Genomic DNA, 15165 nt, shown 5'->3' with positions numbered 1-15165 from the left:
ATGACGTAGTTGGTTATATATTTTAAAGGCTGAAGGGCCTATCCATATTCAAAGAATTTAATTCCTCACCCTTTTAGTGTTCGTTAAAAAAAAAAAAGAATTTAATTTATTCTCGATGTGAATTTTGTCAATTTAAGTTGACGTCTATTGACTCCGAATAGACTAGAAATGAAAATTTTATATGAAGATGAATAAAAGTGTGACCTGAAGCCAACAAGGCTCCTAACTTTGCGAGAATCGCAGGATGAACATCTATCATACACACTCTTACCCTTGTTGTGCAAAGAAACTATTTTCAATGCTCGAATCATGACCTTTTAGTCACAAAAGAGTAACCTTACTGTTGCATCAAGACTCGCCCCGCTCTCTATATGAAGATGAAGATGAATATGAAAAAAAATAAACTATGAAATTGCACAAAACGAAATGACATCAATCTTTTTATTGATACTTCACAGTTTTACACACTAGAATCACCCGTTTTACATTTAAATCACTCATCCACTCCATATAAAACCAAAAAAAAGGTGAAAAAAATTAAAAACCAAAAAACAAAACGAAGAAAAATAAAACAAACCCACTCAAACTCTAATTAGTAAAAATAATAAAATTTAAAATGAAAAGCTCACCAAATCTACATATTTCCAAGGTAAAATGTGAAATATGTCAGACCCAAAACATGAGAAATGTTTTAGTGTGCCGGGGAACATGTCTAGTAAACCAAGTGTGAAAATATATATATATATATTTTTTAAATTTCCAACTAATTGTATTAGTATACTTGGTGTACCAAATTATTTCCGGCACACAGAAAAATCTATCCACAAAAGGTGGTGGAAGGGAGAAAAACGACCAACTGTATAGTATAAGGGAGGGACTCAACTCCTATCATATTCTTTTTGTCGACTGTGGAGGGAAAAAAAAGCTATATTACTGTACACCTGCTACGCCAAATCTTCGAGGGTAGTGATTTTCAAACTCCCGTTTTCTCAATTTGTGCTCCTCCCGTTTCTTTTGTCCCTCGATTGTTCTTTGATTTATTCACTCCAAAGACTAGACAAAACAGAGAAGAGTGAAAACTACTACTCGCCACCTGACATAGAACAATGTACATATTAGGGAAAAGGGAAAAACTTTCTAAATTTATTCGACACGAACATAACTGCAATACTTGTGTTATCCATGCGTTATGTTTCTCGTGAGTCTGTAAATTGAAACGAAACAGCTGTTAACAGACCTAGCTATGTACTCGGAAGAGATATAAGATACGCTGGCAAGACTAGGACGTGCTTTTAAAATAGCTAAAAGCGTTTTTGGTGAAAATGTTTTTGAAACCAATCCGTAAAAATGCAGGTGAATCCTGAAAAGGCACTCGAAGTACTTCCTTCAAGTGTTTTTGGAACCCAAAAACATATTCTTTAAAAGCGCTTTCAATCATTTTAAAAGCACTAAACGAGCCCTATGATGTTTGAATAAGGAAATCACCTGTTGTTATGGCGTTGCAGACTCAAGCTGATGTTTGATCACTTCTTATCCCGATTTTTCGTAATTCCCCCGGGTAAGAAGCTATATCTTGAATGAACGTCAGTCCCTCCTCACCGTATCTAAGCGACTTAATCGTGTGTTCAAGAAACTCTCGGTCTGCCTCGAGTGTCTTCAACCTCTTAAGCACATTGGAAATCAGGACCCGGAGAGAAGCTAAATCTGTCACTTGACAGAGATCTGCAGAGTTTGGCTCGCTGCTATGAATTTCACACTGTCCCTTGCCGTTTGACAGAGGGTTTTCAAGTGAATCAGTATGTCCCGACGATGATACAGACACTTCATGTTGCACTGGCAGGTCATTCTCTCGTTTTGCAACAGCTTCTTGGGAGCCTCCATTTTCAGAACAATCACCTTTGGACGAATCCGAGTTTATCCCATTGGTAGAGAACAAAGAAAGTGACTTCTCTAAAATCTCTAGATATTGTAAGATTTGTTTCTTCTCATCTTCGAAATCCAAAAGTGAAGTTTTTACACTACCACCGTCCTCATCACCAAAAGTCGTCGCGGCTCCTTCAACTTTGCTGTGTGTACGAGGCTTTCCATTATCCACGTGTTTATGTACACTTGAACTGTGTTCCATGTTGCTTGATTCGGAATGATCAATCCCAATATCCCTTGCCTGGATATCACCAGTTGTCTCTGCTATATTAGCGAGCATCGATTCATTGGGATACTTATTCCTATACAATTCCAGCTCCTCTTCTAGATCTTGTATCTCCTTCTCTTTCTCGACAAGAAGGTCTTCTGTCTTTTGCAGCGCTTCGTTATCATACTCGGCTTGCTCTTCTATCATTCTTAGCTGCTGGAGTGCTTCCATATGGAGCGCTGCTTTCTCCTCTTGCAATCTCGTAATCATGGCCATTGCTTGATCTGAAGCAATTGCAGAAGCATTTCTTTCTTCCTCCAACTCCTTATACAAAGCGCTCATAATTTTCTTATCATGCTCAACCTGCCGCTTTAATCGATCAAACATACTCTCACCCTCAATTTCACTGACAATGCTCCCGTCCAGAGACAGCCCAGACTCATTTCTTTCAAGTGAGATCCTCTTGTTAAGTATCTGCATTCCAAAAGAATTGGAAGTATCGGAAGCTTTCAAATCACCACTATTTGCAGACAATCTCGGACTCATTACTCTTCCACTATTTGCAGACAATCTCGGACTCAATGCCCTTCCACTATTTGCAGACAATCTCGGACTCATTGTGCTTGTTGATTGCTCAAGCCCTTGATTAGCAGATAATTGTGACAGCAAGACCTTCAAATCTTCACTAACTTTTGAAGAGTCCTTCCCAATCCATTTTTCTGCAACCCCACCAGACAAATGCTTTCCTTTACTAACAACAACAAGCTTATAAGCATCACCAAGATCTAGAACATTGGTTACTTGCTCATCAGCATTGCTTGAAACGGGGTTTGTTTCCACACCTGTTTCAGATGTTGTAAGTGGCCCGACTTCTCCCTTGTACAATTCCCCAGATTCCACCACAGATGTTTGATCAATTTCACAAGTTCCAGTAACGTCAACTGAGAGAAACCACCACAGACAAGAATGATGATTGTGAAGTTAATTTACTGCAGTAAACAATGGGAGCTTAATGCAGAAGCATGTCATACAAGAAGCAATAATATGTTGAATTCAGAGAGGATAAAATTAGCGAAATCAAGACAATAGGAAATTGAAAAAAGTTCAAACTCACTTCTTTGTTTTGATACTTCAATTGGGGGTTTTATTGCACTTGATGATGGAGCTGGATTGTCAACAACGGGTCCAGTTGACGCAGGGCCATCAGCCTTGCTCTCAACTTGTTGCCAGTTAAGTTCCTCCAGTCCATGGGAAATAGCTACAGTAGATGCCACAGATGTACTACCGTGGGACATAAGATCAACTTGTACCTCTGACACCAAAACTGGAGGCTCAGGAACAGATGTTGGATCTCTCGGAGCTGGAGTAATAACGCGAGGCTCAACATATTGAGCAGATAAATCTTTCTTGCGATCGTGGCTTTCATGAATCAAAGCACTCGCATCATCATCATCGTCAGAATAATGAACTTCCGATTCAGTATCAGAATTAACCTTGAGCTCGGTATATCCAACATGAGATAAAGGGTGTAGCCCGCTGTCTCGAATATGAGTGGTTCTCACTGACATAGATGGTTCATCTTGTTTCCTCGGTTCTTTATGATTACGTTCAATAACATGAGAGGCGGGCACATCAAGTTCAGCCTCAGATTCTAAAATCTTTTTCTGAATCAACTTTTGAGAATCCCCCTGAGAAATCCACGGCTGATTGCAACAAGAACAAAATGTTCTGCTCGAAGAGCAAGGATTATGACCCCCAAGTAATGGATCCTGATCGAAATCAAATTTAGGATCATCCCCCAACTTACCCACCAGTAATCTGTATGTCTCAGCATTGGATCTATTAATTGTTGCAAATGAGAAGAGGCAACTCTCACACATTCCATGAACATCTACAAGCTTATTGTGAGCGCGGCAAAGAACTAACGAAGAAATCTCTGACTTATGATTGCCGCAGAACAGGTCCCAATAATAACCACGTTTTTCCTTGCCCAAAACATGATCAATTCTTGAACACAGCAGGCAAGGCGCTCGCAATCCACAGTAATAAGCAAACTTCGTAATTATGTATGAGAATATGGCGTCAACAAACAGCACAAAAATTAGCAGCCATTCAAAAAAAGCGTATACCAAAGCTTTAGACCAATCCTGGGGGGCTTTCCGCGACAATGCAGATGAAGTCCCCGAGGCAGCCATGTGCTCGAAGAGGAAACACTCCAGTCCTTCAAATGTGAATCAGTAATCCAAGGTGAAATTCAGTAACGTTTCTCGCAGCAGACAAGGAAGATAAGGGAGATTCAGAACAATCAACGAAACAGCTAACTTAACACCGGAATCTAGGCCTGCATTACAACTTCCGTTAGCTGAGAGAGCACCACAGAACAATCTAAACATAACAAAATGATCCCTAAATTTACATTGATCGAAAATAGTTCTGAAAAGGAAACATCTTAACCCGAAAACAGAAAAGGCAAGTGACATGCATAGACAAAACATTCCTCTATGAAACACAACCTCATTTCTCACAGAAACCCCCCTTTCTCATCGAAAACCAGACAGCGAAAGAATCGATCAAATGCAGATTAAACCAATGCTAATGACCCCAAATCTTATTTCTTAACAGGATCAAAACCCACATAATCCAAAGCTTAAATTTCCATCAAAACCAGAAACTTTTGAGGGTCAACGCCTTAAAAAGCACAAATTCATATCAACAGACAGTAACCAATTAATCCCAGAAGATCAAACAAAAAAATCTGAAACAACCAATATCCAAAATTGCAGATACAATTTTACCAAAAGCAAAGATTCTAAGAAATAAAACAAAAAAACAAAAAAAATTTAGAAATTAAATTTCAACACTTGAAACACCAATACCCCATCAGAAGGTTTAATGGCCTGATTCAATCTAATTAAGCAGACTTGACTTTACACAACAGAAACAAGATTATTTAACCGAAACCCAATTCAATCAGCAACAAAAATTTCAGATCATATCATTTACAATTCAAAAAGTTGACTAAAATGATCAGAAATCAAATCGCAATTAGTCTGATCAAAATCAAATAATATAAAGATTAAATATTTACGACATGAGGATCAAATAACGACAACATATCAATGTAGCAAATGGGATCAGATAACTACGAAATTAGAAACTGACCTGTTCATGTGGTGGAACCAAAGAAAGAAGTGGAATGAGTGAATTTTTCAGAACTAATGACAAAAACAAAACCAACAAACGAGTAAATGGGTTTCGTGAGAGAGTTTCCGAGAGACAGACAGCAACGAAAGGCCAACCGAAAGATTGAAGCTTTACAACAACAGACGACGCACGTTGCCGTCCCACATTGTTAGAATTCAAAAGTCGGCTGACAGACGCCAAAAAGTCGGCTGCACATAAAGCAGAAAACGACACAGTACCGAAAGTGCCCACTATAAAAAGAAAATAAAAAGATTGGATGGGCTGTTGGATCAACAGCGAGGATTTTCCCACCAAAAAAAAATACGAACAGCAAAGATTCCCAGGAAAAAAAAAATTCTTAAAAGAGAAGAAAACGTGGATTAGAGAAGATGAGCAACGCTACTCTTATTACATTAAAGTTCTTCTTTTTTTTAATTATATTTGTATCAGTTTTTAAATAGAGATGGATCCATCAACATATGTTGTATAAAAAATGTAATAAGAGTAGCATTGTCGGAGAAAAATTGGAGGGGATAAAATCAGTAAATTGGAAAACCAGAATTGTAGCAAGAATTGAGGCCACGGATTGAAACTTTGTACTGTTGAAATGTTCCATCGACCTTATTAATGACAAAAGAAGAGTTTAAATACCCTAATCCCACTCCAATTATACGGAAGTTTTTTGTGATAAAACCTCACACCTGACGAATTGTGCACTTAGTAATTACCAAATTGGAGACAATATCGGTATTGTTGGAAGTGAGCTATATGATCCGTCTCTCTGATAATTCTACATGGTATCAGAGCCAGGAGCGGGCCTGTACCATACTGCCACTTGATGGGTGGGTGTAACATCCCACATCGCCCAGGAGAGTGATCCTTAAATGTATATTCTCATCCCTACCTGGCATTTTGGGAGTTCACTGGTTTCGGGTTCTGTAGGAACTCCGAAGTTAAGCAGGAAGGAGGCCAGAGCACTCCCAGGATGAGTGACCCGCTGGAAAGTTGCTCGTGAGTTCCCAGAATCAAAACCGTGAGGGCGTGGTCGGGGCTTAAAGCGGACAATATCGTGCTATGGTGGTGGGGCGGGGCCGGGAAGTGATCCGTCCCGGGCCGGGATGTGACAAATGGTATCAGAGCCTAACCCTGGCCGTGGTGTGCCGACGAGGACATCGGGCCCTTAAGGGGGTGGATTGTAACATTCCATATCGTTTAGGGGAGTGATCCTTAAATGTATATTCTCATCCCTACCTAGCACGAGGCTTTTTGGGAGCTCACTGGCTTCGGGTTTCGTAGGAACTCCGAAGTTAAGCAAGTAGCGCGCGAGAGCACTCTCAGGATGGGTGACCCATTGGGAAGTTCTCGTGTGAGTTCCCAGAAACAAAACCGTGAGGGCGTGGTCGGGGCCCAAAACGGACAATATCGTGCTACGGTGGTGAAGTGGGCCTGGGAAGTGATCCGTCCCGAGCCGGGATGTGACAAGTGGGTCCCCTTAGCCTCGCGCGATAATGGTGAGGAGCATGCTCATACTGTACTGCCACTTGATGGTTGGGTCCCATTAGCCTTGCGCGATGATGGTGGGTTCCTTGGTCCCGCGTATAGGGTGAGTTTCATTGGCTCCACGTGGTTATCGATGTGTGGATCTCCCACGTGTGATCCACTAATTAGGTCCCATGTGAGGGGGCATGTAGTATCAGAGCCAGGAGCGGGCCCGTATCGTACTGTCACTTGATGGGTAGGTATGATCCTTAAACTTAAAATTTATGATCATTGGTCATTTAACTCCTCGAAACGTGCAGTTATGGTCCTTTTTGTCAGCTCCGTTAAAACTTTTGTCACAATGAGTTACGAGCCACTGAGGCTGAATCAAGAAACAAATATTGAAAATTAAATAAAAAAATTGTATAAATGATCCATCAACTTTAACCTAATGAGAGAAATTGTCTCTTAACCTTAACCCAATTGGAACAATAGTCCCTCAACTTTAACCTAGTTGCTGTTTGGACCCAAATTTACACCATTGGTCCGAGTAATAGAGACCGTTGAATGAGCAGAATTCTATACGGTCGGATGATTCTGAATATTAAGAGGCCGTAATTTTGCACGAACTCGGCCTGTATACTTTGAGTCATTCGATCAAAGAGGCCATATTTGATATTACCATTATGTTAGGAATTTATTAAATTGGTAATTATCTTATAGTTGCAGCTCGAAGAGTCAAATAAATAAAAGAAGTTGCATTGTACAAGGACTGTACATTTGGTTCGCATCCTGATCAACACGGAAAAGTGATACTTATCGAAATCCAAGGATAAGACGACATGGATAAATGGGAGATGTGATCAAGTTGAATATTTTTTGTGTGATTGCATGGTTCCAGCACGTGGAGGCCATTAAACGTTTGGATCAGGATTTACTTGCGTAAAATATTGAGATAATGGTGGGGATTTTTAATCAGGTTGGGTAATTGCATGCAGTTGGGTCTGATCCACGCCAGAATGCGTGAAGGATTCTAAATGGTATATGCTTTTGGACAGCGCCCGACGAATTATGCTTGCATGAAGATGAAGATGTTAAATTGGAGATGGATAGCCACGTGTGATTGGATTTGGTGGAGCCATGCATGCATATCATTATTTCAAGTCAAGATGCTTATTAGCACTAATTGGTATATGCTAATATGCTATTAATTAGCACGAGATGGTTTCGTGTTGGTAAGTGATAACAATCTTTTATTTTGCATGAGATTGTTATGAAGGAGGACTTTGATGTTGGCGGCGGTTGTCAGGATGAGGATGATACTTATAGATACAAAGTCGCAGACAACGGTTAAGGATCTCCAATTCAACACACAACTGCCCTGCGCAAACTCTCTCAACAACTGAGATTTTTATTTTCTCTTTTCGCTGACACATCTTCCGTTGGCATCAACAGCACTGTGAAAGCAACCGGTGATATCTTAAGTCGGCATAGATAGCTCTGTCACCGTAGAATCAGCCGATCTCGCAGCATCTTCCGTTGGCATCAACAGCACTGCAGCGAGGACGGTTGATTACCTATCCAAGTCTCGGTCGAGAAAGATTTCTGAATCTTTATTGGTTGAGGTCATTTCATCAGCCTTCTCGGCGAAGTGAGGTGTTACGAGTTACTACATTCGGCACATTGAAAGCCGAATTTGATATTGAACTTCGCTAAGTTAGCAGCCTTGTCTTCAGGCTCTAGAACCCGAAGGCCGAGACGTGTTCCTTCCTCGGCCACAATCGCAAAATCAAGAAGTCAGCTGCGCACCCAACACAACATTAACAAATTTTGCTCCTCGGCCGAGCTCGGCCGACGAGTTGGCACGCCCCGCATACAATCGAATAACGTAGTTAACTTACTAATTACTCGGCCTGCGCGCCACGTAGGTTTGGTAGTTTTTAGGGTCAACAATTGCATAAATGATTTTTCAAACATGACTCATTTTTTTACAAAAGTTCTGATGGAGTCGACGAAAATGATCATAGATGATGGACTATTACTCTAATTGGGTTAAAGTTGATGGATCACTATTACAATTTTCTCTTTTATGTTTTAGCTTTTAAGGGATTTTGGAGGAAGAATTTGAGTGTTATTTTTTTGGTACGAAATAGTTTTGTTAATACTTGTTGGGAATTGTTCTTTAAAGAAACATTTTTGTTCACAAACTGTTTAGCTATAAGAAACATGTTGAAAATTTTAATAAATATCTAAAATTTCTCGAGAAAACACTTTTATAATCCAAAACAATTTCAGGGTTCATTTATAAAGGTTTGTTTAAAACGTACAAAATGCAAATTCAAATGGTTTCAAGGGAAGATTTAGCGTGCAAATGAAAATGCCAAATTATAGTGAAACTATTGTACGCAGAAAAGGTGATATCGGAATGCATCCCAAAACCATAGGAAGGATTAGAAATGCCCTACATAATCATTACAAACGTAAATAAGATTAAGAGAGAAGCTGCATCTTGGAAAAATACTCATGTTTCTAGTGATGTATTCTCGCCTACAATGACATTATTACAAACCATTGGACATTTATATTCTTCGAACTTATCAAAATACAAAGATCAATGCTCCAATTTTTTAAGAAGTTTAAAGACCAATTTGATTTGAGACGGAAAAAAAGAGTAATGATATTCACATACTTATTTTTATCTGCTACATATTTTTTTTATTTATCAATTTCTATCTTTTGATCATGGTTAGTTTATTCGACCCGACGGTCAAAACTAAAAAAGTGTCTGAAAGGTAAAAATGAGTGTGCCGATTTATTTCACCGCCTGAAAAAAGTTATATTTTACACTAAGGGGAGGGGTAGTCGGCTAAGCCACACAACATGCAACCTAATTTGGTACCGAATTCGACATCCACAAGATTCGAATATAAAACCTCTTACTTACAAGTAAAGAGGAATACCAATAGTGAATGGTGCGACACATGCACAAATTATCAGGCCATACATGTGATTCGATAGATCATATCAACGACGTATTTAGGTGTTTATATTGAGTACGTGTTCTTACTGCAAATTTGTATCATGAGTCCATCCATTAGGCCACAATTACAAAGAGCTCATTTGGATATACTTTCAAAATGATTGAAAACTCTTTTAGTGAAAATGTTTTTAGAACAAATCCTTAGTAAAAATGCAAGTAAACCTAAAAAAGCACTTAAAGTGCTTTCTGAAGGAATCACATAACTGATGCTTTTTGTAGAAAACACTTTAAATGCCTTTAAAACCTAAAAAGATTTTTTCTAAAAGCACTTTCAGTCATTTTCAAATTACATTCAGACGAGCTCTTTATTTTTCTTTTGTGTGTTCCTTTTGCCATTCCGGGTAAGGCAAAGCCAATCTAAACCAAGTAGGGCAAAACAGGAATTCGAAAAAACCATTCCCAATTTCTTTGACCTAAATACCCCCTTTTTTTCTCAAAGCCCTCATACCTGTATTTCCCTTCTCAACCCTAAACATACACTGCCTCTTCTGCCCCTGTAATTCCCAATCTCTCTTCCTCTCCTTCTTGCCCTTCACGATTTTCTCCACAATTTACCCGCCAATTTCCTTCCACTCCGTCTTTTCAAATTGTCGTTGTTTTTTGCCCCTTTTTTCTTCTGCACCCTCTGTTTCTCTTCTTCCTGCAATTCCAAGACCTCCACTTTCGAGCTCGATCCGCCTTCTGCAGCTTCGGGATTTCGATTCTTGGTGTTTTGAGTAAAACCCAGTTCGTCTTTCTGTTGATTTGATCGATTTGATCGATTTTGAAGATGAGCTTGTGAATTTAATTGGCTGGAGCTAGGGTTTGGATAATTTCAGGTACCTTTTTGCTTGATTTACACTGTTGAGAGCTTTTATTTTGTGGGTTTTCTTTGATGGGTCTGTGTTGTTTGGAGTTTATTTCAATTTTTTGAAAGTTGATTAATATTTGAAAGTTTAATGAATATGATCGTTTATTTCTTGAGTGGCATTTTAATGGTTGTGTTATTTTGTGTTAAATTAGCTTGTTTTGCTGTTAATTTGGGATTAACGATTGGTCTGGTTGAAAGATTATTGCTTTGGCTTCACTGTCCATGATGATTTGTGAATGAGATAAATATGTTGATTCTGTGGTTACTGTTCTTGTATGAAGTAAGAGTTACTGTTCTGTGATTTGTGAATGAGATAAATATGTTGATTCTGTGGCTGGGAAAATGTTTCAAAGCAAGGGGGAGGGGAGTTCAATTATAGATTTTTTGATTATTTTATGTTTCGGTTTGAAGAATGCAAGCTTGGTTTATATAATGTCCAGGGCATAGGTGAGATACCCGAGTGACGCTTGTGCTGTAAGAGATCTAGAATGTGAAAGGCTTAGTTAGACTTTTCGATTTCATTTGTTTTTATACTGTTCTCAGCAGAAGCAGAGGAGATACTTGGTTTGTCTGACTGGTTTAGATCTCCAATAGCCACGGTTGTATGTTTTAAATGTGTCGGGGTAAAATGTCGTGGCAATTTTTGGTTTGATGTAAATTTGGTATAAGCATCTGAAAGGTGGGTTGTTCAGTCTGGTATGTTGTGTTCATGAATCTGGCTTGGGTTGTGTGTATATATATTTTATGGTATTATTATGACAAATTGGTGCACCGACGTATAAATTTCTTCTACTTTCTTTGTCTTTTCAATTGCATTGCTTCTGATCACGGTTTAGGCATTTGTTTGTAGCTGTTACTTGCTTTGGAGGCATGCAGATTTGAGAAGTGAAAGAATGCGTTGAAATTGCTGACTGTTTGTCTTGCTAAGTGTGTTTTTCATATTTTCCATATTTATTGTATTATTTTCTTGTGTATGGAGATGTGTGCAGATTCAGAGTTGATGCTTGATGTGATAGAGGCATGTGAATCTTTACTGACCGTAGTTATATTGATTTGTAGACATGCTTTAGTACAGTTTGAAAGGCAGTGCTTCCAACTATAAATTGGTTGTTTCTTTGGGAGACTGTGGAGCTATTGCTGTCTTTGTTATACCTAATACAGCGGGTTTGACTTCTTTGATGGCTAACCACGATTTGATGCTTGGGCAAAGTCACAATTTAGCGCTTGGGCAGAATCAGCAAGTACTGGGCCACAATCATAACATAGGACTTGGGCAAAATCATGATTTTCAATTGGGACAGTCTAGTGAGCATCATTTGGGTTTGGGACAGGCCCATGACCATGACGTGGGTTTAGGGCATGCTGATCATGAATTGGGTTTAGGACAGAGCCATGACCAAGAAGGGGATGATGGTCACAGCTATGGGCATGATAACGAGTTAGGTGTGGATCAGAAACCTAATCATGATGACCATGAAATGGCTCTTCCTACTCAGAACCATAGTATGGTCTTAGAGAACAATGAACTGGCCGTCTCAGAGGGCCAAGAACTTGATGAAAATATGGAACTGTCTATGGTTCAAAATAATGAAATGGGGATAGAATCTGCCCATGGTTTGAGTATCCAGGAATCTGATTTTGCACTCAGCCCCAGTCCTGTGATTCAGGCCCGTACGGCGCATGTAAATCCCAATTATGAATTGTCAGTGGGGCAAGAGTTCCCTGATGTCAAGAGCTGCCGGAGGGCACTAAGGGATACTGCTATTGCTTTACACTTTGAAATGCAGACTATTAAATCTGACAAGACTCGCTTCACTGCCAAATGTGCCACTGAGGGATGCCCATGGCGTATTCATGCTGCAAAGCTTCCTGGAGTTCCAACTTTCACAATCAGGACCATCATTGATAATCATACATGTGGAGGAATTTCTCATCTTGGCCATCAGCAAGCCTCAGTTCAATGGGTTGCAAATTCTGTGGAGCAACGGCTTAGAGAGAACCCTAATTACAAGCCAAAGGAGATACTGGAGGAGATTCACCGAGTTCATGGTATCACCTTATCATACAAGCAAGCTTGGCGAGGCAAGGAGCGTATCATGGCTGCAATGCGTGGTTCCTTTGAAGAAGGGTATCGCTTGCTTCCACAATATTGTGAACAGCTTAAACGGACAAACCCAGGGAGTATTGCATCCGTCTATGCATGCGTGGATGATAACAGCTTCCAACGCCTCTTCATATCATATCAGGCATCAATTTATGGTTTCCTGAATGCTTGTCGGCCCCTCCTTGGACTTGATAGGACATATTTGAAAAGTAAGTATCTGGGAACTTTGCTTCTTGCGACCGGTTTTGATGGTGATGGTGCTCTCTTTCCTCTGGCATTTGGGGTTGTTGATGAGGAGAATGATGATAACTGGATGTGGTTTCTTTCTGAACTTCATAATCTGCTTGAGATTAATACAGAAAATATGCCTAGGCTTACAATTTTGTCAGACAGGCAGAAGGGCATTGTAGATGGAGTTGAAGCAAACTTTCCCACTGCTTTTCATGGATTTTGCATGCGTCACTTGAGTGATAGCTTCCGCAAAGAGTTTAACAATACAATGCTTGTTAATCTTTTATGGGAGGCTGCTCAAGTTCTCACTGTTATAGAATTTGAAGCAAAAATTTTGGAGATTGAAGAGATATCACAAGATGCTGCATATTGGATTCGGCGAATTCCACCTCGCTTGTGGGCTACTGCTTATTTTGAGGGAACAAGATTTGGGCATTTGACAGCTAACGTAGTTGAATCTCTAAATGCTTGGATATTGGAGGCGTCGGGGCTTCCAATCATTCAGATGATGGAATACGTCAGAAGGCAGCTGATGACTTGGTTCAATGAGCGTCGAGAGATCAGTATGCAGTGGACATCGATTCTTGTGCCCAGTGCAGAGAGACGTGTTTTGGACGCTGAAGAGCGTGCACGCACTTATCAGGTCCTTCGTGCTAATGAGGCTGAATTTGAAGTTATATCCCATGAAGGGACGAACATAGTGGACATTCGAAACCGTTGCTGCCTTTGTCGGGCCTGGCAGCTTTATGGTTTGCCATGTGCACATGCCGTTGCAGCACTTAAATCGTGCAGGCAGCAAGTCAACCGATTTACAGAGAGCTGCTTCACAGTCACCACCTATCGGAAGACATACTCACAAACAATACATCCTATTCCAGACAAGTCCCTCTGGAAGGAGTTATCCGAGGGAGATCCAAATGGGAGCATGATTGTTGATGTTCTAATCAATCCACCTAAGTCCCTCCGCCCACCAGGACGGCCGAGAAAGAAGCGTGTCCGAGCAGAAGACCGTGGCCGTGTGAAGCGAGTGGTGCATTGTAGTCGGTGCAATCAAACCGGCCACTTTAGGACGACTTGTGCGGCCCCCATCTAGATTGTGTCACTGCTTGGAGATTAGTTGCTGCTGCTATACAATCTGAGTACGTCCCTCGTTTGTGCAAAGGAATTATTGCTTTGTGATTATTTATGTAGTTTTTGTTAGTTAGTTCGGTAATTATATAGTGTATTTCGTGGAAGTTATATGGATATCCTGTCATAATATGAATGTTATTAACACCAATAATTTTCAACGTTGACGGTGATATCATGGTGTTTGTATCACTGGTTATACACTTTGAGATTTTGCCGTGCCAAAAGGGAGCAACAAGCCTTGGTGCAGTCCTAAATTTGTAGGGCCTGTTAGCACATGTTGGCTCGTATCCCAGTTCTCTTTTGCAGGGCTCGTATTAGTACGAGAGATTCTTGTGTGCAGATGCCTGTATAGGGCGGTAGACTTGAAGAGGTGGGTGAAATGTGTAGGGTTGGGTGTTACCAAATACGAGGATTTCCCTCTTTTTTGAGAAGGGATGGACCACTGACGTGGCACAAGGGACCAAATCCAAGAATTTCTCCTTGACTACGCCCAACTTAAAAATTTAAGAAAACTAAACAAAACGTGAAATACAAGACTGATAACAATCATGGTCCAAAGAACCTTTATTGTTATGTAATGTAACTTCTATGTTAATCTTAAGGAAGTCAGTTGGCTTAAAAAATGCCACCATTTTTCTCTAGGTCATAAACAATCAAGAAATTGGACTGAGCAAAGTTTCCATTAATACCATGATCCCAAGGAAAACTTTGCATTGCAAAGTAAAAAATCTCGGCTCATTTCGAAAGAAATTTTAAAATGGTTGAAAGCGCTTTTAATGAAAATGTTTTTTAAATCTATTTTTAATAAAAATGCAAGTGAACCCTGACAAAACACTTAAAGTGCTTCCTACACGAATCACATAATCTTTTGGTGGTATGAATGCTTGTATTGGTGTTAAACTTCACATCAGCACCCTCAAAAGTGCACAATCAGTATTGGCCCTTTCAGAGTATTCTTGCCCTTTGAGCAAAGCTGAGTTCCCAAACATGGATCAATTCCAATTGGTGTCATTGGA

General features: G+C 39.9%; 2 protein-coding genes across 4 annotated transcripts; one reads left to right on the top strand and one right to left on the bottom strand.

Moving 5' to 3' along the window:
* Nucleotides 1-412: 412 nt before the first annotated feature.
* Nucleotides 413-5520, bottom strand: LOC126593781 (myosin-binding protein 1-like). Its single transcript, XM_050259894.1, has 4 exons — nucleotides 5294-5520; nucleotides 3246-4472; nucleotides 1486-3072; nucleotides 413-1093 (listed from the first exon to the last, which is right to left on the bottom strand). The coding sequence occupies exons 2-3, from the start codon at nucleotides 4324-4326 to the stop codon at nucleotides 1508-1510; spliced, it is 2646 nt and encodes an 881-aa protein (XP_050115851.1). The 5' UTR covers nucleotides 4327-4472; nucleotides 5294-5520; the 3' UTR covers nucleotides 413-1093; nucleotides 1486-1507.
* Nucleotides 5521-10239: 4719 nt separating this feature from the next.
* LOC126594265 (uncharacterized) lies at nucleotides 10240-14319 on the top strand. Of its 3 annotated transcripts, none has more exons than XM_050260506.1 (2): nucleotides 10240-10651; nucleotides 11673-14319. In XM_050260506.1, the coding sequence occupies exon 2, from the start codon at nucleotides 11862-11864 to the stop codon at nucleotides 14109-14111; it is 2250 nt and encodes a 749-aa protein (XP_050116463.1). In that variant the 5' UTR covers nucleotides 10240-10651; nucleotides 11673-11861; the 3' UTR covers nucleotides 14112-14319. The 3 variants fall into 3 exon arrangements, with proteins under 3 accessions (XP_050116463.1, XP_050116464.1, XP_050116462.1); XM_050260507.1 differs by having other exon boundaries at nucleotides 11663-14319; XM_050260505.1 differs by having other exon boundaries at nucleotides 10241-10651; nucleotides 11743-14319.
* Nucleotides 14320-15165: the final 846 nt, after the last annotated feature.

Source organism: Malus sylvestris, chromosome 12 (assembly GCF_916048215.2).
Source record: "Malus sylvestris chromosome 12, drMalSylv7.2, whole genome shotgun sequence".
Taxonomy (NCBI): domain Eukaryota; kingdom Viridiplantae; phylum Streptophyta; class Magnoliopsida; order Rosales; family Rosaceae; genus Malus; species Malus sylvestris.
This window is presented reverse-complemented; position numbering and strand designations above follow the sequence as displayed.